Source organism: Caloenas nicobarica, chromosome 2 (assembly GCF_036013445.1).
Source record: "Caloenas nicobarica isolate bCalNic1 chromosome 2, bCalNic1.hap1, whole genome shotgun sequence".
NCBI lineage: Eukaryota > Metazoa > Chordata > Aves > Columbiformes > Columbidae > Caloenas > Caloenas nicobarica.
Genome location: NC_088246.1, coordinates 50,142,789 through 50,167,682, shown reverse-complemented (window position 1 = coordinate 50,167,682; position 24,894 = coordinate 50,142,789). Strand labels below are relative to the sequence as shown.

Sequence of the window (24,894 nt, the reverse complement as noted above, 5' to 3'; positions counted from 1 at the left end):
GGTGGTATTTTAATTTTTGTTGGTTTTCTGCTTAAGCTTTAAGGTCCAAATTTTACAAATGGAGGTTAGGTCCCACATTCGGAGCTGGTTTTGTTATAGGGTGTGGATTTTTTTTTCTCTTAAGAATGATCTCCAATTTACATGCAACAATAAAGTTGTCAATTTTTCGAGGACATTGTTATACTACACTTTGCCCTATTATGTTGTGTTTTATTGTTTTATTTTTATTTTTTTTAAATGACCATTGAGTTGGGGCCTTATTTGTGAAGACATGCTTTCTAGTTTGCACAGAATTCCACAATCTTGATTAAGCTGCAGAAGTAGTCAATGCTTGCACATTCCTCATTGTTTCCAGTTCTGTGGTATACCAACCTAGTCACTTTGGGGAGACTTGCAGAGTTATTGATCAGTTTCTAGTCCGTTTCACATCCTGTTGCATTACAGGATCTCAGTGTTTGTTGTTCTCTCAGTAAATGAATTCTGTGTGTTATGGCTTTATTTTTCAGTATTTATTTTCCAGAATTAGAATGCTTTTTATATGCCATTCACATTGCTTTTCTTAGAACAGAGCATAGGCAAAAATAGGAAATCTGAAGAGTAAGATATCAGATTTTACATAATAGCCCTAGTCCGCAAAAATCTGATCATATGCTTTGCTTTTAGGGCTTTTTACTTTGAGTGAGAAAATGGCATCTGCACGTTCAAGTACATAGTAGCTGTGTGAGTCTTTGTAGCATCAGGACTCGAGTATTCCTCTCCTGTCCTCTCCCTCATTCCCTCCCCAGTAAGGACATTAATGGGATCAAAAGATGGTAGTTTGAGAGAGCTGATCTGCATGTTTTCCATCAGAAACTAGCTTAATGTAAGTCTGGATGCAGTCTGTTGAAAAATGTCGATTTGGACTCATAGTGTAAGTCTGTGAATTAAGTGCATTGTCTCTTAAAATGTGAGTAATTATATGAATTGCTGTGTGATTATAAAAGATGTTTGTTTTAGACTTAAAGTGATATTGTGAAGTTCTATAAAAATGTACATGAAATTCTTCAAGATAACTGTGAATGTATTTACACTTAATGCAGCAGCTTTAAATAAAATGTCGACTGAAGGGAAGTATCGAATTTGAATATATTGTTTTCTCTATGAAATAAGTGGTATGTTTGAATCTGAAATGCAATTTCTATATTAAAAGATAATTTATTTGTAACAATGAAATGCTATGTATTTGGCTTATTTGGAATGACATTAATTTGAGATCATGAACAGTACTGGTAGCTATTACGCATTTATTTTGGCTTCACTGTATATACTTACCTAACAAGTATAGTTGGGATATGTGTGTGTATGTGTAAATGTATTTCAGCATCTGATCTTATTGGGAATCTTAGAGATGTTGCTGAGAAATGACATAATGCCTTGTGCAAATGTGAGACTCAATAACTAAGAAAGGTATGGGCTGCTCTGTTTCTTTCCATGCAATTACTGCAAAATGTGTTCATTTATGGAATATGGTTTGCTGTGTTGCTGTTATAGCTAATGTGCTTACGTTGAATTCTGTATCATATCCATATCTGCTTTTCTGAAAAAGGAATTTGCAGCTCTCCATGAGAACTAATGTAAGTCTACTTAGTATAAAAACAAAACGAAACAATCCTGTAGTTCCTGGAACTTTCCTAAGACATTAAATTCCACTTAATGTGAACTATACTGAGCAATCCTTTGGTGATTTCCTCTGCGCTCTACCCCCCCACCCCGCCCCCGCGAAAGGATATGTAAGAATGTAAAGTTTTAAATGAAAGCTTGTGGTATTCATTATGTAACCGAAATCCAGGGTTCTCTTTGAGAAAACTACTTCAGTGACTGCAGTGGAGCTGAAAAACTCTTAAGGAAGTTTCAGTGTGATATTCTACAACCTCAACTACTACATTAAGTTGTTGGTGGTGACAATGATAACAAGTACTGCCAGCAGCAGCACTTGCAGGCTCTGTGTTGGAGGAACAGGTGGTTTGGGAATACATACTGGGGTATGGAATGTATGTTCAGTCCACTGCTCTTTCCACATACATTTAGTGGTTTTGCGAAGATGTTTTTCTTTCTCTTGGCCCTGCTGCTTTCCAGAAACAGGCCACCACATGCATGTTACATGCAGTCTGAACACATGCACATTCACTAACTCTCCAACTCTATTCTGCATTAATGCCCAAGCGTTTAATGTATGTTTTACCTATGTGCAAGCAACTTGCCCCATTCTGTGTGGCGGCAGCAGTGAGGGCTGTGAGCTGCTGTAGGTGTGTGCAGATCAGCACCCTGGAGAGGGACACGGGGCTCAGCACCTTGCTGGCCAAAGCTGGGTGGAGGCTGGGAGGGTGGTTGTCCTCCCCTCTTTGCTCCATATGGCCTATGGGAATAAAAGGGCTCTTCATTAACCATAAAGATTATATTGGATTGAAGGCAACCAGTCTACCTGACCATTGTATGGCAGAGAGCCACTGTGTGCCTAGAGGGCAATCAAGAGACCTTCGATCTAGAAGCATCACTATGGTCCCATTGAATGCCTACCCTTTATCCCTTACTCATGCTGGATTTGCTTCCATGGTGATCTCTGGATATGTCGTGAATGCTGCCCAAGCGAAATGATATGGCTTCTGCTCTCTGTGGATCTTGTCATGCTTAAGAAATTAGACAGCTGGACAGTTTTACCCATCATTTGTCTTTTCAGTTTGTCCTTCAGATTAACTCCCTGGTTTTGTACCTGCCCAACAACAGTGCAGATAGTCTCCGAATGGACAGATGAAATGTTATTATGTGCAGAGTCTACTTTTTTTAGCAGTTATAGTCTCATTTAGGTTTGTGTTGGTTGTCATGGCCTGTTTGGATCTTTGAAATTTACATGACAATATACTCTGTAAATGAAACTTTATCTTATGAGCTCATTAGGAAAGAAAACAAACAAACATGACAAACAAGGGCTCAGTCCACTTTGTACAGACTAGTCTAACACAGCAATTCACTAATTCATCACTTAATGCTTGAGGTTTCTAACTCACAAGTTCTCTAATTCACAACTTACAACTCCTGACTTTTGCACCTATGAGCTAAATAGTTACCTAGCTGATGTGAGTGCTCACCCTTCCTCTTCCGTCATGGTGCTGGTGTCCCTTGTATCAGACTGGGAAGCGCAAAAGCCGCAGCAGTCCAGCTGTTGCTGGATCTGCTTCAAAAACTTTCTGAGTAAGCAGATGTATTTATACCTTCCAGCTTGGAAGTTGGGTCTACACCATTTCCATGAGTTAACAGACTCTGAAGAAACTGCCAGGCAATCAATATGTGAGGATTATGGCTGCAGGAGACAGCAAGCTGCAGGTGATAACAGCTGCATAATGACCTTTAGCCATTTCTGGCCACCGGGTCCTGCCTGTATATTGCTCTTGCTTTGACCTAACATCACTGGTCCTAGCAGACATCAGGCCTCAGCATGAGTTGCGTGTTAGCCAAAATCTGAGCAGGAGTTGAATGAACAGTCACATTAGTTAACTTATAATCAGCATAAATATTTTTAACATTTTTAAAAAATGCTTATAATTCAGTTTTGTTATTGGTAGCTGAAATAGGTGTGTTAGATTCTGATGGATAAACTTGAGTGATGCAGGATGTAGGTGAGAACACTGCCTATTGCTGAATGCATAATCAGCATAACTTCAGATTTTCACAGAGCTGGCCATAAAAGTTAATTCAGATGTTCCTATTCTTCTGTTCCTCTGGAGGCTGAGTACCTTCTATGCATCTCTGAAGCAGTACTGTAATTACTTTAAAGAACATGATTCCATGTTCAATGATTTAAATATTTGAGTAACTTGATATCTTTTGTTTCCTTTACAGCTGCTTTGGCAGGAGTCCTACATTGGTAAGGTTAAATTTATTGCTTGAGAGTAACATCATTATTTTAAAATAACAAAAATATCATTTGACGTATTTAGACAAACTATTGATATAATTTATATTTAGATCTTCCCTCTGAAAACCAAATTTTTGTCTCTAAGATGAATAATTCTGTTCTTGTGAAGCTGACATGAAAGGTTTCTTAAGCCCGTTCAGTGAAGAGTGAAGCCAGTTTTCCAGGTGGAAAATTGTTGCTTAGCTATACAAATTCAGGTATATTTCCACTAACAGACCATATTACCCTCAGTGGGTTTTGAAAGTCCAGGTAAATCCTTTCAACTTTCTCCTATATTCTGCTTATTTAGATTCTACTTTAATTTCTTAATTTTGCATTGCATTTTCTCTAACCTCTTTAGAGAAGTCTGGCTAATGGCTTCTTTCTGTACACAGGAATGGCCTTTCAACTACTTTTTGTCAGTGTAATCCTTGTGATTCAGGTTCCATCCTAATCCTCACCCTTCCCTTTTGTAGTATAGACTTGAAATAGAATGGCTTATATCCTGATTTTCACCAGCTGCTTTTGCAGAGATAAAAAGTAACAGCTTCTACCACTCTGTTTTTGTTTCCTAGCTCAAAAAGAACTATTGATTTTTAGTAATTTGTTTCTTGCAAATTCCTATTCAAAAGCAGAGTCACGTGCACTGCTCTGTTTCTCTCTTTTTCCATCATTTCTGGAGATGACGCTCCTCTTGGAAATTGCAAGTTTTGCCTCCAAAATTATTTGCATTTTTCCTGCCTTCTGTTTTCCCTATAGTTGCACGTTTCTATTTAAATGTACTTTTGATGATAAGCACATCTATATATAATGGCAGATAAGTGCATTAAAGTACAAGTCATGGAAGATTTTTGTGGAAAAAAACATGCACTACTTGTGTGTGCACTGTGATTTTCACCAGTTTTTAATATGTGTTTCTTTTCATTTGTCAGATATTTGAGCTTTCGTTCCTAATATATAGACTTGATAGTTTTATTAGCATTAAACTTTTGATTGTTCTATGTTTCTGCACTCAAATGCATTAGAGTATTATAATTAATTCTGTAATAGAATTTGATAAATGCTCTGGATTTTTTTTTCCATTTAAAATAGTCTGAATAGAGGAGAATGTTGGTATAATTATATAGTAAATTAAAATAGCAGTTTGTAAGTAAACTTTGGGTCTTCACTGAATGTTTTGCCAGCTGTTCCTTGGTATATATGACTTAGTGCAGTTTCTAAAACTCTTCATTCAATTTTAATTATTATTGTTTTTTAACAGGTGTCACATAACAACCCTTTTTGAAAATGACCGTCATTTTTCTCATCTGTCAACGCTAGAAAGAGAAATGGCTTTTCGCACTGAAATGGTTAGATTGTGCTTCAATAAAAATTCAGTGATTGGAAAACTTCTGTCTGTAATCTTGTGATTGTGGGCTTTCCAAAATTCCTTAATACTATCTGGATAAGTAAATATATTGATCTCTTGCAGCTAACATACATTACACTTTAACATGCAGAGCATTTGTGTGTCTTGCAGCTGATCATTATGAATGTATCTCTTCACAGTTCACTTAGAATGTAACTTAAAAATATGATTCTAGAGGACCTAAAATACAAAACTACAAGTATCTTGTAGCATACTTTCAATTAGAGTCCTGTTATGCATCCTTTTTTTTTTTTTATTAATAAATGTTTGCGTACATATGCACCTTTTGGCTGATTTTCTTTTGAGAATTGTGAAATACCATGCTAGTGTATAACCAGCCCAAATGAGAGATTTCCAAATGTGCTATGCAACAAGGTGGAAGGAAACCCACATTGCTTGTTTCAGTGGAACTAATAGAAGAGATTTGAAAAACTGGATAGTCATCTTGAATAATTTTGTCAAAATTTGATTTGAAAATGAAGCTTGTATATGGCAGTTCATGAAGCAGAAGTGACCTCTTTAATCATAAATAATGATTCTGCTCTCCTGTAGGGTCTTTATTATTCCTACTTCAAGACCATTATTGAGGCACCATCATTTTGGAATGGAGTGTGGGCAATTATGAATGACAGACTAACTGAATATCCTTTAGTGATTAACACCTTAAAAAGGTTCAATCTTTACCCAGAGGTGAGCTGTGTTTTAAAAATAATACCTTCTGATAAATCTTTGGTTTCTTCAGATTTGACTACAAATTTGTAAGAAATGTTACTCTAGAAAACGTGCTTATGAAGGTGTAATGACTAACGAAGTGTTGCTTAAATACTGTATTTTAGTTCCAGATTTAAAACAAGAAAGTTACGTCATACATTGTGATCAGTTCTCAGACTTCAAGTATGTCCAATCAAATGTGAATACTTCTGTATCTTAGTATTTCATGCTCTAAAGTTGTAATCCAATTCTGTGCTTCCTTCTTGTCGTCTTTTGTTCTTTTCACTGAAAGCAACTGAAAGTTGCTGACATCGTATATTTCAGGAAATATGACGTATGAAGTATCAGTAGAATGTGACAATAATGTTTGCGGTGATACAGGTCCCGAGAAGTTATTTTGGCTTGCATTTTGGGTAGGACAATGAACTATCACATCACAGTTCACTGTGGCCCTGAAATCCATGAATGGCAATAGTTTACTTTCATGTTGCAGAAGTTCCTCAGTAGAAGACTGACTGCTGTTGTTTTCTATGTACTTGATGTTAGACTTTTTACCTGGTTAGATTATGTTCCTATTCTCCTTTTTTGTCACTAAAAAGAACATGTCTTTAAGTACAGAAATGTTTGTTCTCTCTCTCGTGGTTTTGCCAGTGTCTCTCAAATATTTTGCAAAGGAAAAACTCCTTTGGTTAATGTACATTTCTGTAAATCTGTGTGTCGGCAACAGCTTATTTTTTGGAGAACAAAGGACTAATGATGGTTGTAATAATTGGGTACTAGCATTTATATTTAATCTCCTTCTATGTCAGAGCAGAGCTGCTTTCAGGAACTGTATGTGTAAGAGTTATTGGCATGCATGTATTTCTAAAACTTGCAGGTGGTGGTTTCATTTGCTTCTGAATTCCTTACTCTAAGAACTAGATGCTATAGATGAGTACTTTTTGTTAGCCTCTTGCTGGTTTTGGGTTTGTTTGAGGTTGGTGGGGTTTTTTTGTGGTTTTGGTGTTGGTTATTTTTTGGGTTTTTTGTGGGGTTTTTTGTGTTTTGTTTGTTTGTTTTATGTGGTTTGTTTTGTTTTGTGTGTTTTTTTTTTTCCTTAATTCTAAAGAGATTGCGGTTCAGTTCTAGAAATGCATCATTAGGAACATGTGCCTCGTTTGAATACTATAAAGTTATTTTCTTAAGATGAGATTTATTGACTCCAGCTATAGTCTGACTTGCAAAAATCAAAGGTAACTGGTCAAATGAACTTGCTCTTAGAAAATCATCAATATCACCATGAAAGATGACTAAGTAAACTGGATGATGAAATCAAAACGACAGCAATCAGATATAGTGGCTGATACTCTGTAAGAATGTTAGGTAGATTACTGTGGAAAATGTGTACGCTTGTCTGTTCATTCAGTTTTCTAAGATCTTACTGGTTCGTGGAACTTGGTGATAAGGTATGAATTCATTTATCTTTTCCTGTGGCTGTGTGGGCATACAAAGCAGACAAATTGTCTCTTCTGCTCCTTTCAGTCACTTACTGCTTGATGTCTGGCCTTCCTGTAAATATTTGTGGGGGTTTTTGTTAGTTTGTGGGTTTTTGTTTTGTGTGTGTGTTTGTTTAAAGTTTATTTCTTGTGTATTCTTGTTTCCATATAACTGTTTGTAAAATTGTCAATAGGTGCAACGTAACATTTGAAGTACATACTCCAAATCTAGTTAATTTTACTTATGATTAAAGTGGGGCTGGGCCATGGAAAGATGCTTGTGGATTTATTAGTTGGCAGTGAAATTTTTCCTTCTGATACTCAGTATCCAGCCATATTTTCCGAAAGTGTTTAGTTTCCTGTTTGATATTTTAGGATATCTCCAGCTCTTTCAGCCCAATAGTAACATTAAGGCTGAATTTTAATAATTTTTTTTTTTTTGTTTAGTGGATTTCAAAATTAATTGCATCAAAAATAGCCTTGAAATCCAGTTACTAAACAGGATGTTGAACCCATTAAGAAAAGAAGAACAATTCACCTGCATGTGCAGCATAAAGAGTTTTATTAATTGTATGGGGAAAGAAAAGAGCGAATGTTTTCTGTGATACAGGGCTAAGATAGGTAATAGTGCAATGGTGAAATATAATTTCAGTCTGGGAACCCCTGGTTTATATACTTTTAAAGCAGCTCAACTGCATTGGCCACATTACTCATTTATGAATTCCATAAAGTCAGTTAAATCCTGACAGAATAGCTCAGTAATGCTAACTAATGACTTTGCTGTGAGATGAGTTGTCATTTTTCTGTGTGTAAAATACTGATGTTTTCTGTGTCAGGTGTTGAGATTTAATGTGGTGGTTTTTACAAGAACATCATGACCTTTGCATGGAAAATGGAAACGCTGTCTTACATTGCATCTGGAAACTCTTTATAATGCATGCTTAAATTTAACCTGTCCAAGTTTATCTGAATAAAATCCTTGAAGATTTGGTCCATTAATATTCTTGCCAGGTGGAAAAAAATTAATCAGTTTTACTGGATTTAATTAGGCTAAATGTCCTCTGTCAACAAAATCTGGGATTTTAATATCTGATAAAAGTAGTTAAATGGGAAATCTTTCAGACAATATCGAAATATATAATTTTTCAAATATTGCAGTTTGGTGCATGAAATTATTCGTTCTAAAGCAGGCATAATTTTAGTCTATTAATGACCACTTGGTTTACATTGGATGCCTTTAGGAAATTATGTTTGAAAATGCTAAGTATAGCAGAGATTAATTCTGAGTTTAAGAAAATGCTGAATGAGGGCCAGTTGTCATGAGAGGTTACCTTGGGCATTGAGCTAATCTTGAAGTTCCTTTTCAGAAACTTCAAATCCTGTTTTCCACCTAGGTGGTCCTCGCCAGCTGGTACCGCATATATACTGCCCTTATGGATTTCCTTGGTGTACCAACAAAGACGTGTTGGACTGTAAACAGAGGAAAAGGGCTTAGTCCTGTTGAAAGCTGTGAAGGTGAGTTGTGTTTTATTATATTTTTTTCCTGGAGGCATATAATTGTGGCTTTCTGTATTTTAGAAGTAATAAATATTCCTGTGTCTTTATCACTGACATGCTTTCATTTGGCTAAGCCTGTCTTTTTGACAGGTTCACATGAGTGAGAAGCTTGAAAATAAGATATCTTTAAGAACACCAGGGGTGAGAATGTGAGCTTTGTGTAATAGATAGCTTCTCCTACCGAGGCTGAATTCCTATACTGCACTTCAAAACTTCACAGCTGTAGTCTGAGCCTTCAGAATGTTGGACTGTTATAAAGAATAAGATGTCCCAGATATAACTGGAGGCCACTGTACATGTATTAAATTTTTGTAGCTTCTGTAGTATCCCCAATACATAGCAAGTTCCTACATTTCAAAACCTTACCCTATTTCCTCCCATAACTATGAATTGAGGAGGGGAGGAAGGGGAAAAAGGTAACCACAAGGCTCCCTTTTGGAGAAATCTTGTGTAGTGATTCTGCTGGGAAGAACCCTCTTCCTCTTGTGAACTACTATTCAGCATAAGAATGTCAATCATACCTTGATTTTGACACCAAAGCTTGGACGCTGACACTTTTTTCCACATTTAAAGTATTAGCTTGTCAGGTACATATTATGTGATAAAAGTACCTTGTCAAGAAGTGCTTTTAGAGATGTTCTGCAGTTGGTTATAGCTGAGTGATAGATGGTAGATATTGAAGTTGTTTCATTTTATCATTTAAAATTTCTGTGTTGTGACAAATTAGTATTTTGCCTTTGCACAAAGGCTATAAGAACTTTCTTCAGAGCTGAAATGACTCACTTTCTCTAACTTTGTCAGAAGCAATAAACAACAAATGAATGTATAACTTTTCATTCAGTTTTTTTGTAAAAAACAAACCAACAAAAACACCAACTATTGAGACTACCACGTCTGGTGAGCATAGCATCAGCTTACTTTAGAGAACTGTTTTGCTGTATTTTCAGCAATGGTGAATGATCATTTCTGCATACGAAACTATGAACTTTTGCTACCTTCTCTATAATGAATAAGGCTTTTTATGCTGTACTGCTGAAATGATTAGAGCCAGGAGGGTTTAAAGAAATAATGGGAAAGAGAATAACAACAGAATTGGGAGTGCAGAAGCGTTTGTGAATGAATAAATTGAAAGACTTGCATAATTGGAAAATCTCTTGGCTTCTAATGAAACAAAAAAAGCAAAGAGCATTGTGTGTGATATGTTTAAAGATGGATTTACTCCTGTAAGAGATGGGAAGAGAGAGTATAGGGAGTACAAACCTGCTCTAAAAAGTTCTGTGAAGCCAAAATGTAGTCTGTAGAGAATGTTCTTAGTGATGATTATGCCTTCTACACATTGCAGGTTTTTTCTTTACAGTTAATGCTTCCCTCTTCACTTGTTCAGTTGCTAACTGCCCCAATGCTGTGTGCGCCCCTCCTCTTTTTTTTTTTTTTTTTTTTGGTCAGAAATGTAGTCTTCTGATCAAATCTCCACAATAATTTTGATGACATTGACTCTTTTTGTTGTCTCTTTCTGTTGATATATTAAGGTAGTATGCTGATTGTATGGTAGTTTATAAACAAGATTATCTTTCTTCTATGTTTGACAACATGTTAACTGTTTGTTTGTTAGGGTTGGGAGACCCTGCTTCCTTTTATGTTGCTGTGATTTTTCTTTTGAATGGATTAATGATGTCACTGTTCTTCATATATGGTACATACCTCAGGTAAGGCGGTTGAGACTGAGCTATTTAGTTGGTACTAGCTGTCAGTTTTTATATGACATTTGAAAAATTGAATGCTAAAATATTTTATGGGATATTGTTCATTTATACAGTTGTAGTGCTTTTTATTACATATACGTTGTCAGTAAAAAATTACTTGAATAGAGAAACTTTTTGCTTAAAATAAATGATGAAGGTGGAAAAAGTTGTGGAAAATGTCAGTGAAATGGTATCTCACTGATATGACTGGGTTGAGGATAAAACTAAATGCTCTACAGGTTTTAAATGGCTCTTGTCAGGTTTCTGCTCTTAAAATCATCAGTGCGACTCATTTTTTAAACAACGTTTGAATGACAGTATACTTTTAAGCAAGAGTGGAGTTTTCCCAGTGCTTTGCTTCGAGTCATATTGTATGTCTTTCAATTTTAACTTAGTTGACAAGGCAAAATATTTTTTAAGATAATGCATTCTTTTGGAGGTCTGTATACACTTCCATTTTCCTATGAATTTTTGTTTTCAGTCTCTGTCCTTAAATTTCAGGAACTGTAATACACTTTCATACAAAAATAGACTCCACATTCAGCAGAAAAACGGAAGTGGAAATGTTTTTCGATTTACCTCTATTTTCATTTGTCGGTTTTGCAAAAAAGCAAAAGGCTGCTATATTTCCCTCTGAGGGATGTGATTGTTTTCCCCCCTTGTTCAGTGGCTTAATGGTCTTATGTTTTTTTCCTGCTCTCTGAGGCATGTGCTGATAGTTCAGGTAAAGAATTGTGCAGGGCAGGAGCTGACATTGAAAAGAGGAAGTTGCCTGGTGCAACTATTGGGTGTTTGGGGGTAAATCATATACATTTGTATTCCTTAACATAGGTGTTTTGAGGAAGTAGATAAACTTTGAATATTCTTATGGTTAACTTGTTGTTTTTCTCTTAAGGGAGGTGTATGGAAACCCACATTTTATTTATTAATGTCATTGAAAAATCAGTAAGGTCTTAATTTCTCAGTATTTTCCTTAGATTTGAGCTGTGTTGAATGTAAATAACTATCAAGTGTTGATAGTAATTCAGTTTTTAATAGAAATGATATGCAATGTAGGTAGTCAAGATGGCTAAAATGTAAGTGCAGTTATTTAAAGGTGTAAGTCACTAGCTATCTGGGATTATGAAAAATAAAAAGTGACTGCGAAGTAGGATTTTGATCTTATTTATGTATTTATTTAGTCTGAAGAATATTCATAGTTGGATACCAGATCTAGATGACTACTTATCCATTATGGCTGTTCCAAGGTTCCTCTTAGTCAAAGCAAGCCAGGGTATTTAGGCTTTTCCATAAGGTGTGAAAAATAAAAGAAATGAATGTGGAGCAATGCAATTCTACTACACTGAAGTACATAATCTTATGAACTGGTGTAATTCTCCTTCATAAAGCTGATTTTTTTTCTGTGATGCATTTTGAAAGGCTTTTTCATAGCCTGGCTTATTTGATGGTTGCAAACCATCCTCTGTTATTTTCTCTCTTTTCATTCTTGAATTTGTTGGCAGTAATCATCTCAAGCTCACCTAATTGTTTTTTCTAGGGTTTTTTTTGCCTCTCTATGTGTTCAAAGAATGTGCCATCTTTTTATTTCAGCCTTTGTTTGGTTTTTGTCTCTTTGCAACTTTGAGTGGTGATGGAAGGTGATAGGATAGTGGAAGACCACTTTCTTATTATTTTCCAATCTAGCATGTGTTCTCATATCTGTGCTCACTGTACTTCATGAGCTTGTTCAAAGAGTTAAACTATCAGAAACCTAGTTGCTTTTGTAGGACTAGCTTTTCCTGTCTAGCTTCTTTAACCAATTTCCCCACAAGGTCAGAAGAATACCAGACCTAGTATGTCCCTGCCCTAGCCTTCTTTTTATGGCCCCTGATTATGCAAAGGCACTTGGGAATCTTATTGTAGCATGCACGTTAATCTCAAACTCTGGGGCCTTCTCTGTTAAGATAACTGCAGCAATATGGAGGGAACTCATGCCATTTTTTTTAGTTGTGGGGTTTTTTTTTGTTGGGGGGGGTTGGGTGGGTGTGGGTTGTTTTTTTTTTTTTTTTAATGAACAAAGGAATGGCATTTGGGTGATAAGTACTTTATGCAATTGTAAGATTCTGCCTCCCTGCAGCTTTCCTCGCCTCTCCATTCTTGTAGTCAAGTGACAAGAGTACTTGAGCTGATTGTCAAATACTGTGTCTTGAGGAACTACCAGTAAATTTCCCGTATCTCTTCCTAACATTACTTTCTCAGTATTTTGTTTCTTGCATGTTAATCAACAATGAATTATAGCATTTCACTAGATGACTTTTTTAAGCTTCAGCTTATTGTACTCAGAGACAAAAGACCAGTTCTTCCATTATGCCAGAGCTGATTCTACCAGACAAAGTGTAACTGTTCAGGTCATCTGCAGTTCCTTAAAAATTACAAATTATTTGTTAAATTTGAATTGTTCTATATTAAACATGGGCAAACTAGGTTCCAACTTGAGGGCATGTACTTCACCAATTGTAGTATGGTATGGGAGTTTCAGTGGGAAAGAATTACCCTTAATCTCTTACATTGGCATAAAAAGGCTTAACTACTGTATCTCCTACCTGATAGCATGGTACCGTTAGAAGATAACTAATCGAACTAACACTATACATAACCCTCTGTGAAACAGGCCCTGTTCACTTGCTTTTCTGGAAAACACACTGATAAGGTGTATTTTCCTATTCTGTGCTATAGATTTACTGATGTTTTCTCATGTGATAAAATAATGATCCCTGTTAGAGCTCTAAAGCATTCATAATATAATTAAGATCTTGTATTCTAGACTTTAAGGTTTTATCACAGTGTTAACCTTTAGCATAGACCTTGAATTTTGTTTCTGGTTTGGGGTGTTTTAGTGCAAATTTTTGTTTACTTTGTTTCTGAGAGTAACATTTTTCAATATTAAGCACATTCTTTTAATAATTTTGGGTTTCAGTATTGATACTTTTAGAATTTGTAGAATGAAAGGTTGGGTTTTATGTGCAAGAAAGCACAGTTCCTGGAGATTAACACTCAGTTTCTCTCTTTAATTGTGAGATATTGTACTCTGAACTCACTGATTCTGTTTGACTTGTATATTAGTGGTGGGTGAAGGATCTGAGGTTTGTATGGGTTTTTTAAAGAACCTTAACAGCCGGATGATACTTTTGGTTAGTAGCAAAAATGGTATATTCTGTCATTCATAGTAGTAGTGCACTTGTGTGCGCAAAAACATTCTTTGCTTTATGTCACAGGACATGAATAATTACAAATCTAGTCAAAAAAGGAGGAACCTTATCTACTACTGTTTTGAGGTGGGATAAATCTAAGTAATATTTTTGGGTTTAGTGTGCTTATTATTCAACAGGTGAAGTTGGTGCTTATTATTTAACAGGTGAATTTGATTGGTTTAGAAACATATAAAACCCCTTAGTTCAAGGGCTTATAAAACTTTCTCATGTTAACATCACAGTATTTCACATAAGCATTAAATTGTATCTCGCATTGACTATGTCATGAATACATTTCTAAATAAGTTTTTTGAATGTGCTTGATTTGACTACCTTAACAGAGTTGTAGATTCAGACCAAAATTCCCTGTTGGGTGATTGAGCATGCAGATTCTAAAGTTTTCTGCTGAACATCTTAGGGAAGAAATACTCCATTTATATTGCCCGGTGTTTAAAAAAAAAAAAAAAAAAAAAAAGTTTGGCTCTTTTTAAGATCAAACTCTGGGTACAGCAGGTGAAGTACCAGATCTAATGATCTAAAACAAAGTTTGTGAGGAATGATATGACCGTTGTCCAAGTTATTTATGTTAAAATTGGTGTTCTGCAGAAATGAGCTGATATATGAAGAGTGGTCTGCTCTGTAATAAACATTAGCTGACTGACTAGTATTTTTATATTGTATGTACACTGTAGATTGCTTTCCCATGATGCTTGAAAGCATTCACTCCTCGCCCCCCCCAATGAACTTAGTTGTAGATGAGTGCTGCTTCACATTTTTTAAGCAGCGTTGACAATTATGAGATTCTGTTGTACCTATTTTTCATGTTCTCTTCACAGTGGGAGCCGTCTAGGAGGCCTTGTTACCGTGATGTGTTTCTTTTTTAACCATGGAGAGGTAGGTCTCCCTCCCCTACCCTCCTCCTCTTTTTTTTTTTTTTTTTTTTTCAAGATTAAACTAATTCTTATTTTGTTAAAGATAGTGATGTTACTTATCTATTAGGGGATGAATTTAAAGGGAATAAGGCATTATTGAAAGCTAAATAGGCTATAACTTAAAGGTATATAGGATGATCCAATGTGTCACCTTGGACTGTAAAAATAAATTTTAAAAAAAATCAGAAAGGAAATATATTGTAAAGTGGTCCTGAGACTGAAATATTAGTAGCACAATGACTTCAAGTTTCAAAACATCAAAATATTCTGGTTTTGTGCCCATTCCAGACATAGCTGAGCTACATGTACCATATGAACAAGCTTCAGAAATGGAGGTTTTCTTTAAATTGCTATATATTTTACTGGAAAGTCATGAATGCACACGTACAGTGGATCTAGACCAGTTGCTAAAAATTTTCTTTCCTTTCCTGGAAGAACAGGACTGAGCTACATGTGTAAGCCTGATCCGCAAGTCTTGGTATCTGCCATCTAATGCCACGTAAAAGCGGGTAGCCTTCTGGCGTTGAGCTAGTGACCCTAAGGCAGTATGTTTTTATTTGTGCTGTGCTTGTGCTACTGTGTTTTAATGACTTCAAGCTTAGACAGATCTAATGTATTTATACCTGCAGCAAAGTTAGTTTACAGCCTTGGTAGATCATCCACAGATGATTGAGTTTAGTATTACATTTCCAAATATAGAAAAAATAGCAGGAGCTACATTAGCCAATCCGCTTTTAAGGTCATGCATCCTTTTTATGGTTATATATGTTCATCACTTCTCACCTCTCTTTATCTCCTCCAGTATCAAAAGATTTGGTAAATCAAATGTTGCTGTAGTCTTAAAAAATAATCAAAAAGTCTACACTACTTTACACTGATCATGATTATATTTGTTGCTAATAAAAATAAATTAAAATAATCACATCCGTGCAGTCAGCTGAAAATAACACATAAGTGTATATACGTTTATGAAAAGTTTATTTTAATGGTAATCAGGGTGCTGCTTTTACAGAGTGCTTTTAGACACCAAGGACTGTGATTAATGTGATAGACTTCTGTATTTTCCATTTATTTTACACTATTTCTACACATTTATTTTACTCTTTTAATTTAACATTTGTGAAATAGCAAGAAAAAAAGAAAGAAGTACAATGTTGATTCTAGTGACTTATTTGGTAAAATGATATTTGTTAAAATGGTTTTAATATTATAGGAAGTGAAGGAGAAGGAACGTCCTGGCATTGACATCCTGTAAACTTTCATAGATTCATTATGGTGCATATTAAGATGAACTACATTTTTGTCCTGTAGTCGTAAAGAATCTTTGTCTATTTTTTAGTGCAAATCTATTGATAGCTATTTTGAACCCATTTGTAAAGTTGTCCTGTAAAGCCGTAATTATTTTTTTGATGATTAGTGCCATCTGCAAGCACTTTATAAAGAGCTGAACATAAACATTGGAGATGACAGTTGTAGCTGAGCTATTTGCCATGGACCTCGAGAAATTAGCGAAAAAGCTATTCTGTTGACTTCATTGTATTACGTTTTGCTTTATTAGGGTTAAAGAACGCAGTATAGAGGTTAGTATAAGCTCTTACAGAGCCTTATTTCACATGTTCCATTTTACTGGCCTGTTTTGAATGGCAGTTTCAAATTTTATACTTTCTGTGCTGTTGCTAGTAGAAATGTGAAATGTTTATAACATAGAGAACTCTAGCATAATGAAGAGTGTGTTGGTTTATCCCTCAGATCCTCACACACTTTCCCATCAAAGTGTGGCAAGTCACTGCCTGTATTTGAGAATGGTTTTAGTTACCTGAATGAGTTGTTAATTTCAGCAGAAGTAGACACAAGAAGCTGCTGTCCTAGCTTTTTTCTTGGATGTTCTCTAGCTGCCACATTTAATTTTGGAAAAGCAATGATCTGTTTTAATTGAACAGTGCATCATAGACCTCAAGTCTGGAAGCTGCATCCTTTTTCCTTCTCTTTTTTGCTTCCATTTTTTAGGTTTGTGAGTAAAATCTCATGTAGCTTTGTTCTTGCTTTCTTGAAGTATCTGTGGTCATTCATCTTAAAGTACAAATGCAGTGTTTTATGGAAATGTAGCAGCAAATGTTATCATCTAACCCAGTTCTTATTTTTAGTGCACTCGTGTCATGTGGACTCCACCTCTTCGTGAAAGTTTCTCATACCCATTCCTTGTGCTTCAGATGTTGCTTTTGACCTATATTCTCAGGTACCTCTCAATTTATGCTTAGCGCTTTACAGTGATTTAAAAAATCGAATGTCACAGGACATTTATTTAAATGTGTTTATTTAAATATTTATTTAATTGCCTCTGTGTGCTGTAGCAATGATATCATTAACATAGAAACTTTCCTGTGGCTGTTACATTGCAGACGCTGCACCAGTAGAACTGCAGTCATATTACTCACTTATTAAAAGGAAAAACTTTGCAACTTGAAGACATGATTAAACTAAAAATCAGAATTACGGTGTTGGCAAATAAGTATCTAAACTAAAAGTCAGAATTTTTGGTTGATGTCACTTCCTTCCCATGAGAAACAAGCTGACACTCCATCAATTGGTTTTGTCCCTCTGGGAGAGTGGTATGTTGGTTGTACTTAGAATAAGCCTGTGCTATGCAACAGAGGATGCTATAGGCACCCATAAGCTAGTATGTTCTTGCAGTTTCCTATAACTAATTAACTAGTCTAATTAACTAGTTCAATGATTCAGAGCAATCTAATTACATTAACGAAGGGATGCTCTTGAGTTCATTAGCCCTGCTTTTCAGTGCTTGTTTCTGGTTTGCAACATGATGGTGTCACTGTCTTGCCTCTATTTTGAAAAATAAGCATGATTGTTAATACTTGAGGGCTTTTCCATCAACTCCATTGCATCAGATTTGCAGTGTATTTATGATTTAGCTGAACTTTGTACTCGTAACCCCAGATTTTCCTTTATTAAGTCATACTGATTTGTGGTTATTGATGATTAAACCAAAAATATTTTATGCTTGTCACTAATTTGTGTCTTTTAGGTGATGAAAGGATATATGCTGTCTAGAAAAATCTTTTGAGGAACAGTTCACAGAGTCATTGCTAGATTTTGTATTAGAAAGACAACTGTTCGTTTAATGCTAAATTCTGAGGTCAAACAAAAAGCGAGGAAATTACATTTTAAGTTAGGGTTATCAGAGCACATATATTCTGTACCTATAATTATGACATTTCTTGATTAGATAGATTCACTCCTGTTCTTCAGATCTTGGTACACAAAATAGTACTTGAACTTGCTTACTGATTAGAAGTAGGTATTTAATCTAAGCATTTCAGAGTGAGGTTTCAAAACGGGAATAAACCATCTTAACTTTTTATTTCTCAGTTATAATTCCCTTTTCAAGAGCAGCTCAAGTTTTATGTATAGCAGTATTCCATTGAAATATAGGAACTATCTTTGAAAGAGAGACTAGAACTTTAATTCTCCGTTATTTCTATCACTTCTATCACATTTGTATAATGTATTACTTAAAATATTATACTCATGCTCAGCATGACTCCAATAGAAATTAATCGTGATGCTTTGTAAAATAAGAATTTACAGAATTTGGTGAGACTGCTGTAATCTGTTGGGTTTGGGGTTTACCGCAGAATGTGATGGTGTCTTCATCTGTTGGAGACCATTTAGTGATATTTGAAACATTACATGTTTCTGAAGTGAACTCAAAGCTAACACAGGATTAAATAAGTAACACGTATAGCAGGGCATAGAAAATGGGCTGTTTTCAGTTGAAGATGAGTTTCATGTATTTGTCGTTGTCTCCTGCCCTGAAACCTCACTCAGGATTGCTGACAGAAAGTTGCAGAAAGTAAATATGGAAGAAATGTGAGAGAGCACAGTGAAATCACTTTCAAATGCAGACTGTTCTGAGAATAGTTGTAATCCCAGCCGAAATGGAAATAGTTGTGACCTGACTGTAGAGTTGTTAGAGGAAACTGGACCACTGCAATGACATAGGTTGGCCACGCTGCCAGGAGAAGATTTATTTGATAATGAGTGACTCATCGAATAATTAAACACTAAGCATCAGAACTACTGTTTTTGGAAACTGATGGAAAATAGATATTAAATTTATGTGGTGTTATTTGTACTTGATCAATATTGTTAGCTAACTTCCAAGGTAACTTTGTTTTTATTGTATTCTCTGTTGTACTTTTCAATAATAATCAAATACCTGTGTGATTTTACTTACTGATGCCTATTCTGTCTCTTTTTCCCAAGGATTCCGAATATTAATACAGGAAGCTTGATTGCACTGTGTATTTCTAATATCTTTTTCATGCTTCCCTGGCAGTTTGCTCAGTTTGTTCTTCTAACACAGGTAAGACCATATTCACCTCTAAACAGCCTCTTTATCTTATGTAGATTATGACAGCCATTGAATTCACAACTATACCAATGCTTTCCTTTTAGCCAGATTTCATTCTGGCTCTCAGGAAATGTTCATACCATTTATCACATCCATTTTTTTCTAGTCTTAAATTTGAAAATTTACCATTTACACCACTCAAGTCATCTGTTTCCAGGACTAAACAATTTACTTTTTCCTTAAAAACAGCCTCCAGCTTAAGACTGGTACATTAGAACAACTGCAGAACAAGAAAAAACTTTGTATATTGAAATACAAAAATAAAAAAGGCATTGATCTTGCATCTCTTTAGGCTATTCCAAATTTTTAAATGGAGCAATGTTTGCATGGCTTGTAGTATCTGGCATGATTTTGCATGATTTCCTGTTTAATTTTGATGAGCACGTGAGTAGTAGCATAATCTTACTGTCTGAGAGTTTGGACAGTTGAGGTAACTTTAGCTAGTGTTGAAATATAATAAATACTGATGTGAGCAGTAGGATAGAATCATAGAATGGATACTGTCATACAGCCCACTTTCTTAGTGTTTAAATTGATTGAAATATAGCCTGTTGATAGAAATCCATCTGTGTCTCCGTACCTTTTCACTTGTCTGACTTGCTTGAAGCAGCTGTTGCTTGATTTGAGTTGCAAGTTTTGAACAATCAATATATATTGTGTTATGCAAGTTTTCTTACTCCAGAAGAGGAAACCATTAAATTCTAAAAAATGTTGTGAGAAACTCATAACTATAACCTGTTTAAGATGCTGGGCCCGAAGTTTGAAATTGCAGGTTCAATTCGTAATTCCATTAGTTTCCCATGTGACTTTTAGCAAGCTGCCTAATCAATGAGTCTCATTTTCCTCAGCAGCAAATTATGGATGTTCCCATACTTTGCTGAAAATATAAGGTTAAATAATGTTAGTGAATGATTTGTTTGTTTGTTTGTTTGTTTTTAAACTAAGAGTGAAAGATGTTGTGTTAGTGCTGTGTTTTGATGACTTGCATTTTTATAAAGCTGAATACCTATTTCTTAAATGTTCAAGTAGGATTGATAATATTATTCAGAGCGCTATAATAGGTCTTTTGAAAGAAACCATTGTAAAATGCCCAAGCATGTACTTAGCAAAAAGTAGAAATAAAAGTTAATGATTGTTTGAATTAACACTTTTTTGTATGCATTTCTACTAGAAAGAGTACACCAATGCAAATTGTTTTAACTTATCTTTCACTTTTGATTCTAGATAGCTTCATTATTTGCTGTGTGTATTATGGGTTATATTGACTCCTGCAAATTACAGAAGATACTCATTGCTCATATGGTAATACTTCTTTTTAAACAAACTTAAATCCTCTCAAATTGGTCAGAGCATCAAAAGCGGCCATTCATCTGAAGTGTTTTCCTTAGTTGCAAGGTGGTTGAAAAAATGCTATAATATGGGATGGAGGGACCTGGATTTGAATTTTTGATCTTATGTGTATTTATATCACAGTGTCAGAAACTAGAGTCCCTGTGACACACAGGAATTTTTGAACTCCAGGAAAGTTACCGACCTAAAAGATTTGTAGACATATTTGCCTCTCCTTTCTGTCTCTATTCATTCCATGGACTTGAAGATACTGTCTTGAACAACAGATTATAAAACTTATGAAGTAATAGAGCATAGGCGATAAAAAATTGTCAAGGCAGCATTTATCTCACGCCATAGGTTAGCAGAAATAAAAAAATGAGATGTTAGTAAGTCAATATTAGAGAATACACTCTATCGTTGAAGGAGAACAACCCCAACTGAAATAGGGTTTTGCAGACTACTGTAGTCTTGACTGTGCGAAGATGTTGTGGTTTAACTATTTGGGGAGATACTTAGAAAGCAGGACAAAGGAAATGAACTATTTGTCTGAGGAAAAACTATTTTTTCAAAAATGAGTGAGAAAGTTAACAAAGGAAGGAGATGACAAGTAAAAGGCATGCAAGTTTCTGCATAGTATATCTGATTTTCATTTTAAAAATTAAGATAATGATCAACTTTTGCTACCAGGAGTTTTGCTCTTTGAAGTGAGATTACAGTTTTAAATATATAGGAAGACAAGAAGGACTTCTTCGAAGAAGCAAGAATGTCTTTAAAAATGTATTTTTGCTAAAGTTGTGCTATGCAAACTCAGTAGGCAAAAAGAGAATGTTTACCACAAGAGAGAAGCTTTGAGATATAGTAAATTGTATTTTATATTTTTTAAATGTATTTTGAAATACTATAAATGATAAATTAATGGTAGTAGTAGGCTCTGTGCAGCTCATTTCAGACATAAACCTGGGATACCAAATGCTTGCTTCCAGTCAGATTTGCCAGGAAAATTTGCAAATAAGCATGGCGTTGTAGTAATTTTTTTGACAGAAACAGGATGAAATACTTGAGCCTTTTGGCTTATGTCAATAGCTATATCATAATTTTGGTGCCAAAGTGTCATAAAAAGCCTATTTTCAGATAGATAAACAATCACTATATTACAGAGAAAGCTTAATGAGGCTGCGTAAGCTGCCAGTCTTCGTCTTGTGGTGTTTTCAAGTTTTGCTCCCCTCCTACATTTCTGTGGGAAATGAAGGTCTTAAATATGTGAGGAGGGGAGTACGAAAGCCTGCATGTTTTACAAATAACTGCATTATTTTTTTGTTATTCCCATGTATAGAAGACAACAGAGATTGATCATTGATTTTGCTCTCCAAGCTAGAAAATATAATTCAGCTTTGCTTTCTGTTAAAAAGAAAACACAGTGGGAGATGAGGATGGCAGATAAAAGTGGTATTTCAGCCTTGACTTTCAGCCTCAAGTGGTTAAGTGGTATGATCAAACAGTCGGAGTTCTGCTTCCTTGACTTTGATGATTATATTTTTAATATAATCTCAGTTTGGAAGAAAGAAGACAAAAAACATTTTATTCAACATTTTTATGTTTGTCCAGGATTCTGAAAGATAATAAACAGGATACAGAAATAATACAATAAATTTTGGGGAAAAAGAAAGTTAGGAATAACTTCAAAAATGTAGCTGTTAATATCAAGTAAGATGACTTAGTCCTATAACCAAATCTTTTTGTCTATAAGTACTTTTAAAATATAAATTAACATAATCTACACTTGGCTATCTGTTGCCATTAAGTCCTTACAATCAGTGTTTTCAGAATAATTCTGTAAGCTGAGTATCAAGTTTGCACTTACTGTGCAGTAGGTGTCCTTAAAAGCTGTTGACACAAGGTAATTTTTATACTTGGACAATTCTTACCTTTTCTATTTTAAATTTAATTATTTTTATTTTCTTCTTTCAGGTATCTCTTGTAGTGTGTTTTATTCTGATGTTCGGTAATTCAATGTTATTGACATCGTATTATGCTGCATCTTTAGTAGTAATCTGGGTAAGTTGTTTAAGAAAAAAAATTGTATAACATGCTGAGACTGTAATGCTGTACTGTTATGTATGTATTCATGTAAAATGTGGAACTGCTGCATTACCAGATATTGATAGATCTGTTACATGATAAACAGAATTAGACCTTAAAGACATTTGGAGAATGGGTAAATAATAATTTTAAAAATAATGTTTTTACACCAAGACCTCTTCATAAGATAAATTCAGTTAAGACTCAGTTCTCTTGTTTTTATAGCTTTCTTCTTTTAGAAAAATATAATATTTACCACATATGTATTTTTGACCAGAATAATTGTAAAACAAAGACATGAGCAAGGAGGATGTTGTTTTAAATTCTTAATTGTGAAACTGCAAATGTAGAACAAGTGACTAAAACACACATAACAATTGTGTAAGACTGTTTGCTAAGTCATACACCTATGTTAGTGAAAATATTCACTGAGGACTCATCATCTCATCATTCACTATCTTAATTTTTCCTTAAATAGGAAAAAACAACCCTCAACCTCTTTCAGTTTCATATGGTTTCTCTTAAAGGTTTTATGTACATAGGAAATAGGAGATAAGATGGAGTGAACAGATCTAGTTTAGCATACTACAAATCATCTGGATTTGTAATTCTTTTCACCTCTCCTAGAACCTTGCGGGGTGAGCTCAGGGATTTTTTTTTTTTTTTTCCCCCTTCTCTTTATATTTTGTCCATCAGCAAAAGTTTGGTAATTTCTCACTTATTATAACAATAAGCTGCCTTAGCTATTGGTATTTGCTATAGTATAGTTTGCTTGTTATAAACCCACTCCAGTTTCTTGTAGCAGCTTTTGTAATTATATAGTAAGTACAGGTACATTGAGCTTTTTGCCTATTTTCTGCTTTGGAAAAAATATTTATTGTTTGTCTGTTATTTGGGTGCTTATAGTGGCCTTAGTCTCACATATGGACTGGGTTTCTGAAAGCTTTTCAGCTCATTCTCAGTTTTTCTTAATTGCATTGTTCGAGTTAGCTTAAAATGAGTCGTCCTTGTGTCATAAAATGAGGAACATAATGTGAAACAGAAATGCCAGTAACTCCTCCCACCCCCAGTATTCTGTTACCTTGTTTGAAAATTGTTTGTATTATGCTGCCAGTAATTTATTTATTGCTTCAGATGTCTCTTGTCATTTATGGAAGCAGACATAATTCAGTTTCTCATTGGCTTTAATTTAAAGAAGCCTAGAACTGTATAATACAGAATCTTACTTGCTAAGGAGAAGAGTAATCTTCCATTAATTGTATATAAACTGCAGTAAGATTTTGTGTTGGCATGTGTTGCCAGCGCAGGTTGAAATCACTATATTATATATTCAGTCATGTTTCAGGTTGTATTAATTATGGAGCATCTTTTTTAATAAATAGCTCTGTGGTACAATATGCGCTTACCAAAACAAATAAAACCCCTCATCTGGCATACTGGAGTATCTTCTTGTTACTATATGTTACCTGAAAATGTACATTCATTTTATTATTAGGGAATTCTTGAATTGAGTCCAAAAGTCTTGAAAAGCAGCAGAAGAGAAGTCTATATTTGGGTAAGGAATTTCATATATTTTGAATTTCGGAATAGAACTATGACTATTTTGGTTTAGTGAAATACAGAAATAACTTCTGGATTAGTTTCTAATAGTTGAAAATCAAGAAGTGTATCTAAACTACTCATTAAATTGTCCATATTCCCAGAATCTAATCTTAAATTACTGAAGAAAAAGGTCATAAACATACTTTTATATCAGAAAATTGAAATAGCCTTCAAATTGCAATGCATTTAGTTTTAAGTTAACACCTTAAATATGTTTACAAAACCTAAAATCAGTATGAAAATCCCTTTAAAATAAAGGAGAATTTAGAAAAGGCAAGTTAAAGGCTAACATTGCTTGCAGAAATTGAGATTAAGATACTGCATTAGATATTCACTAAAACGTGTCCTATATAATTTTTTTAGGATATTTTTTCTAATGACAGCAAGCAACTTACATAAGGAAGCAGGTCAGAGTAAACCAGTGTAGCGTGTGCGAGTGGGATTTGAGGGCAGTAGAAGTCAT

The 24,894-nt window shown here is 34.8% G+C and overlaps 1 protein-coding gene across 1 annotated transcript in view; it reads left to right on the top strand.

The window, feature by feature from the left end:
• DPY19L1 (dpy-19 like C-mannosyltransferase 1) overlaps window positions 1–24,894 on the top strand; it is a 46,930-nt gene that overhangs the window by 2,455 nt on the left and 19,581 nt on the right. Inside the window, exons 3-13 of the mRNA XM_065628334.1 lie at window positions 3,877–3,901; window positions 5,193–5,280; window positions 5,892–6,029; window positions 8,920–9,040; window positions 10,695–10,788; window positions 14,891–14,948; window positions 17,131–17,222; window positions 19,271–19,370; window positions 20,643–20,720; window positions 22,719–22,805; window positions 24,325–24,384. Of these exons, the coding sequence (XP_065484406.1) occupies window positions 3,877–3,901; window positions 5,193–5,280; window positions 5,892–6,029; window positions 8,920–9,040; window positions 10,695–10,788; window positions 14,891–14,948; window positions 17,131–17,222; window positions 19,271–19,370; window positions 20,643–20,720; window positions 22,719–22,805; window positions 24,325–24,384 (941 nt within the window). The remainder of the gene's footprint in view (window positions 1–3,876; window positions 3,902–5,192; window positions 5,281–5,891; window positions 6,030–8,919; window positions 9,041–10,694; window positions 10,789–14,890; window positions 14,949–17,130; window positions 17,223–19,270; window positions 19,371–20,642; window positions 20,721–22,718; window positions 22,806–24,324; window positions 24,385–24,894) is intronic.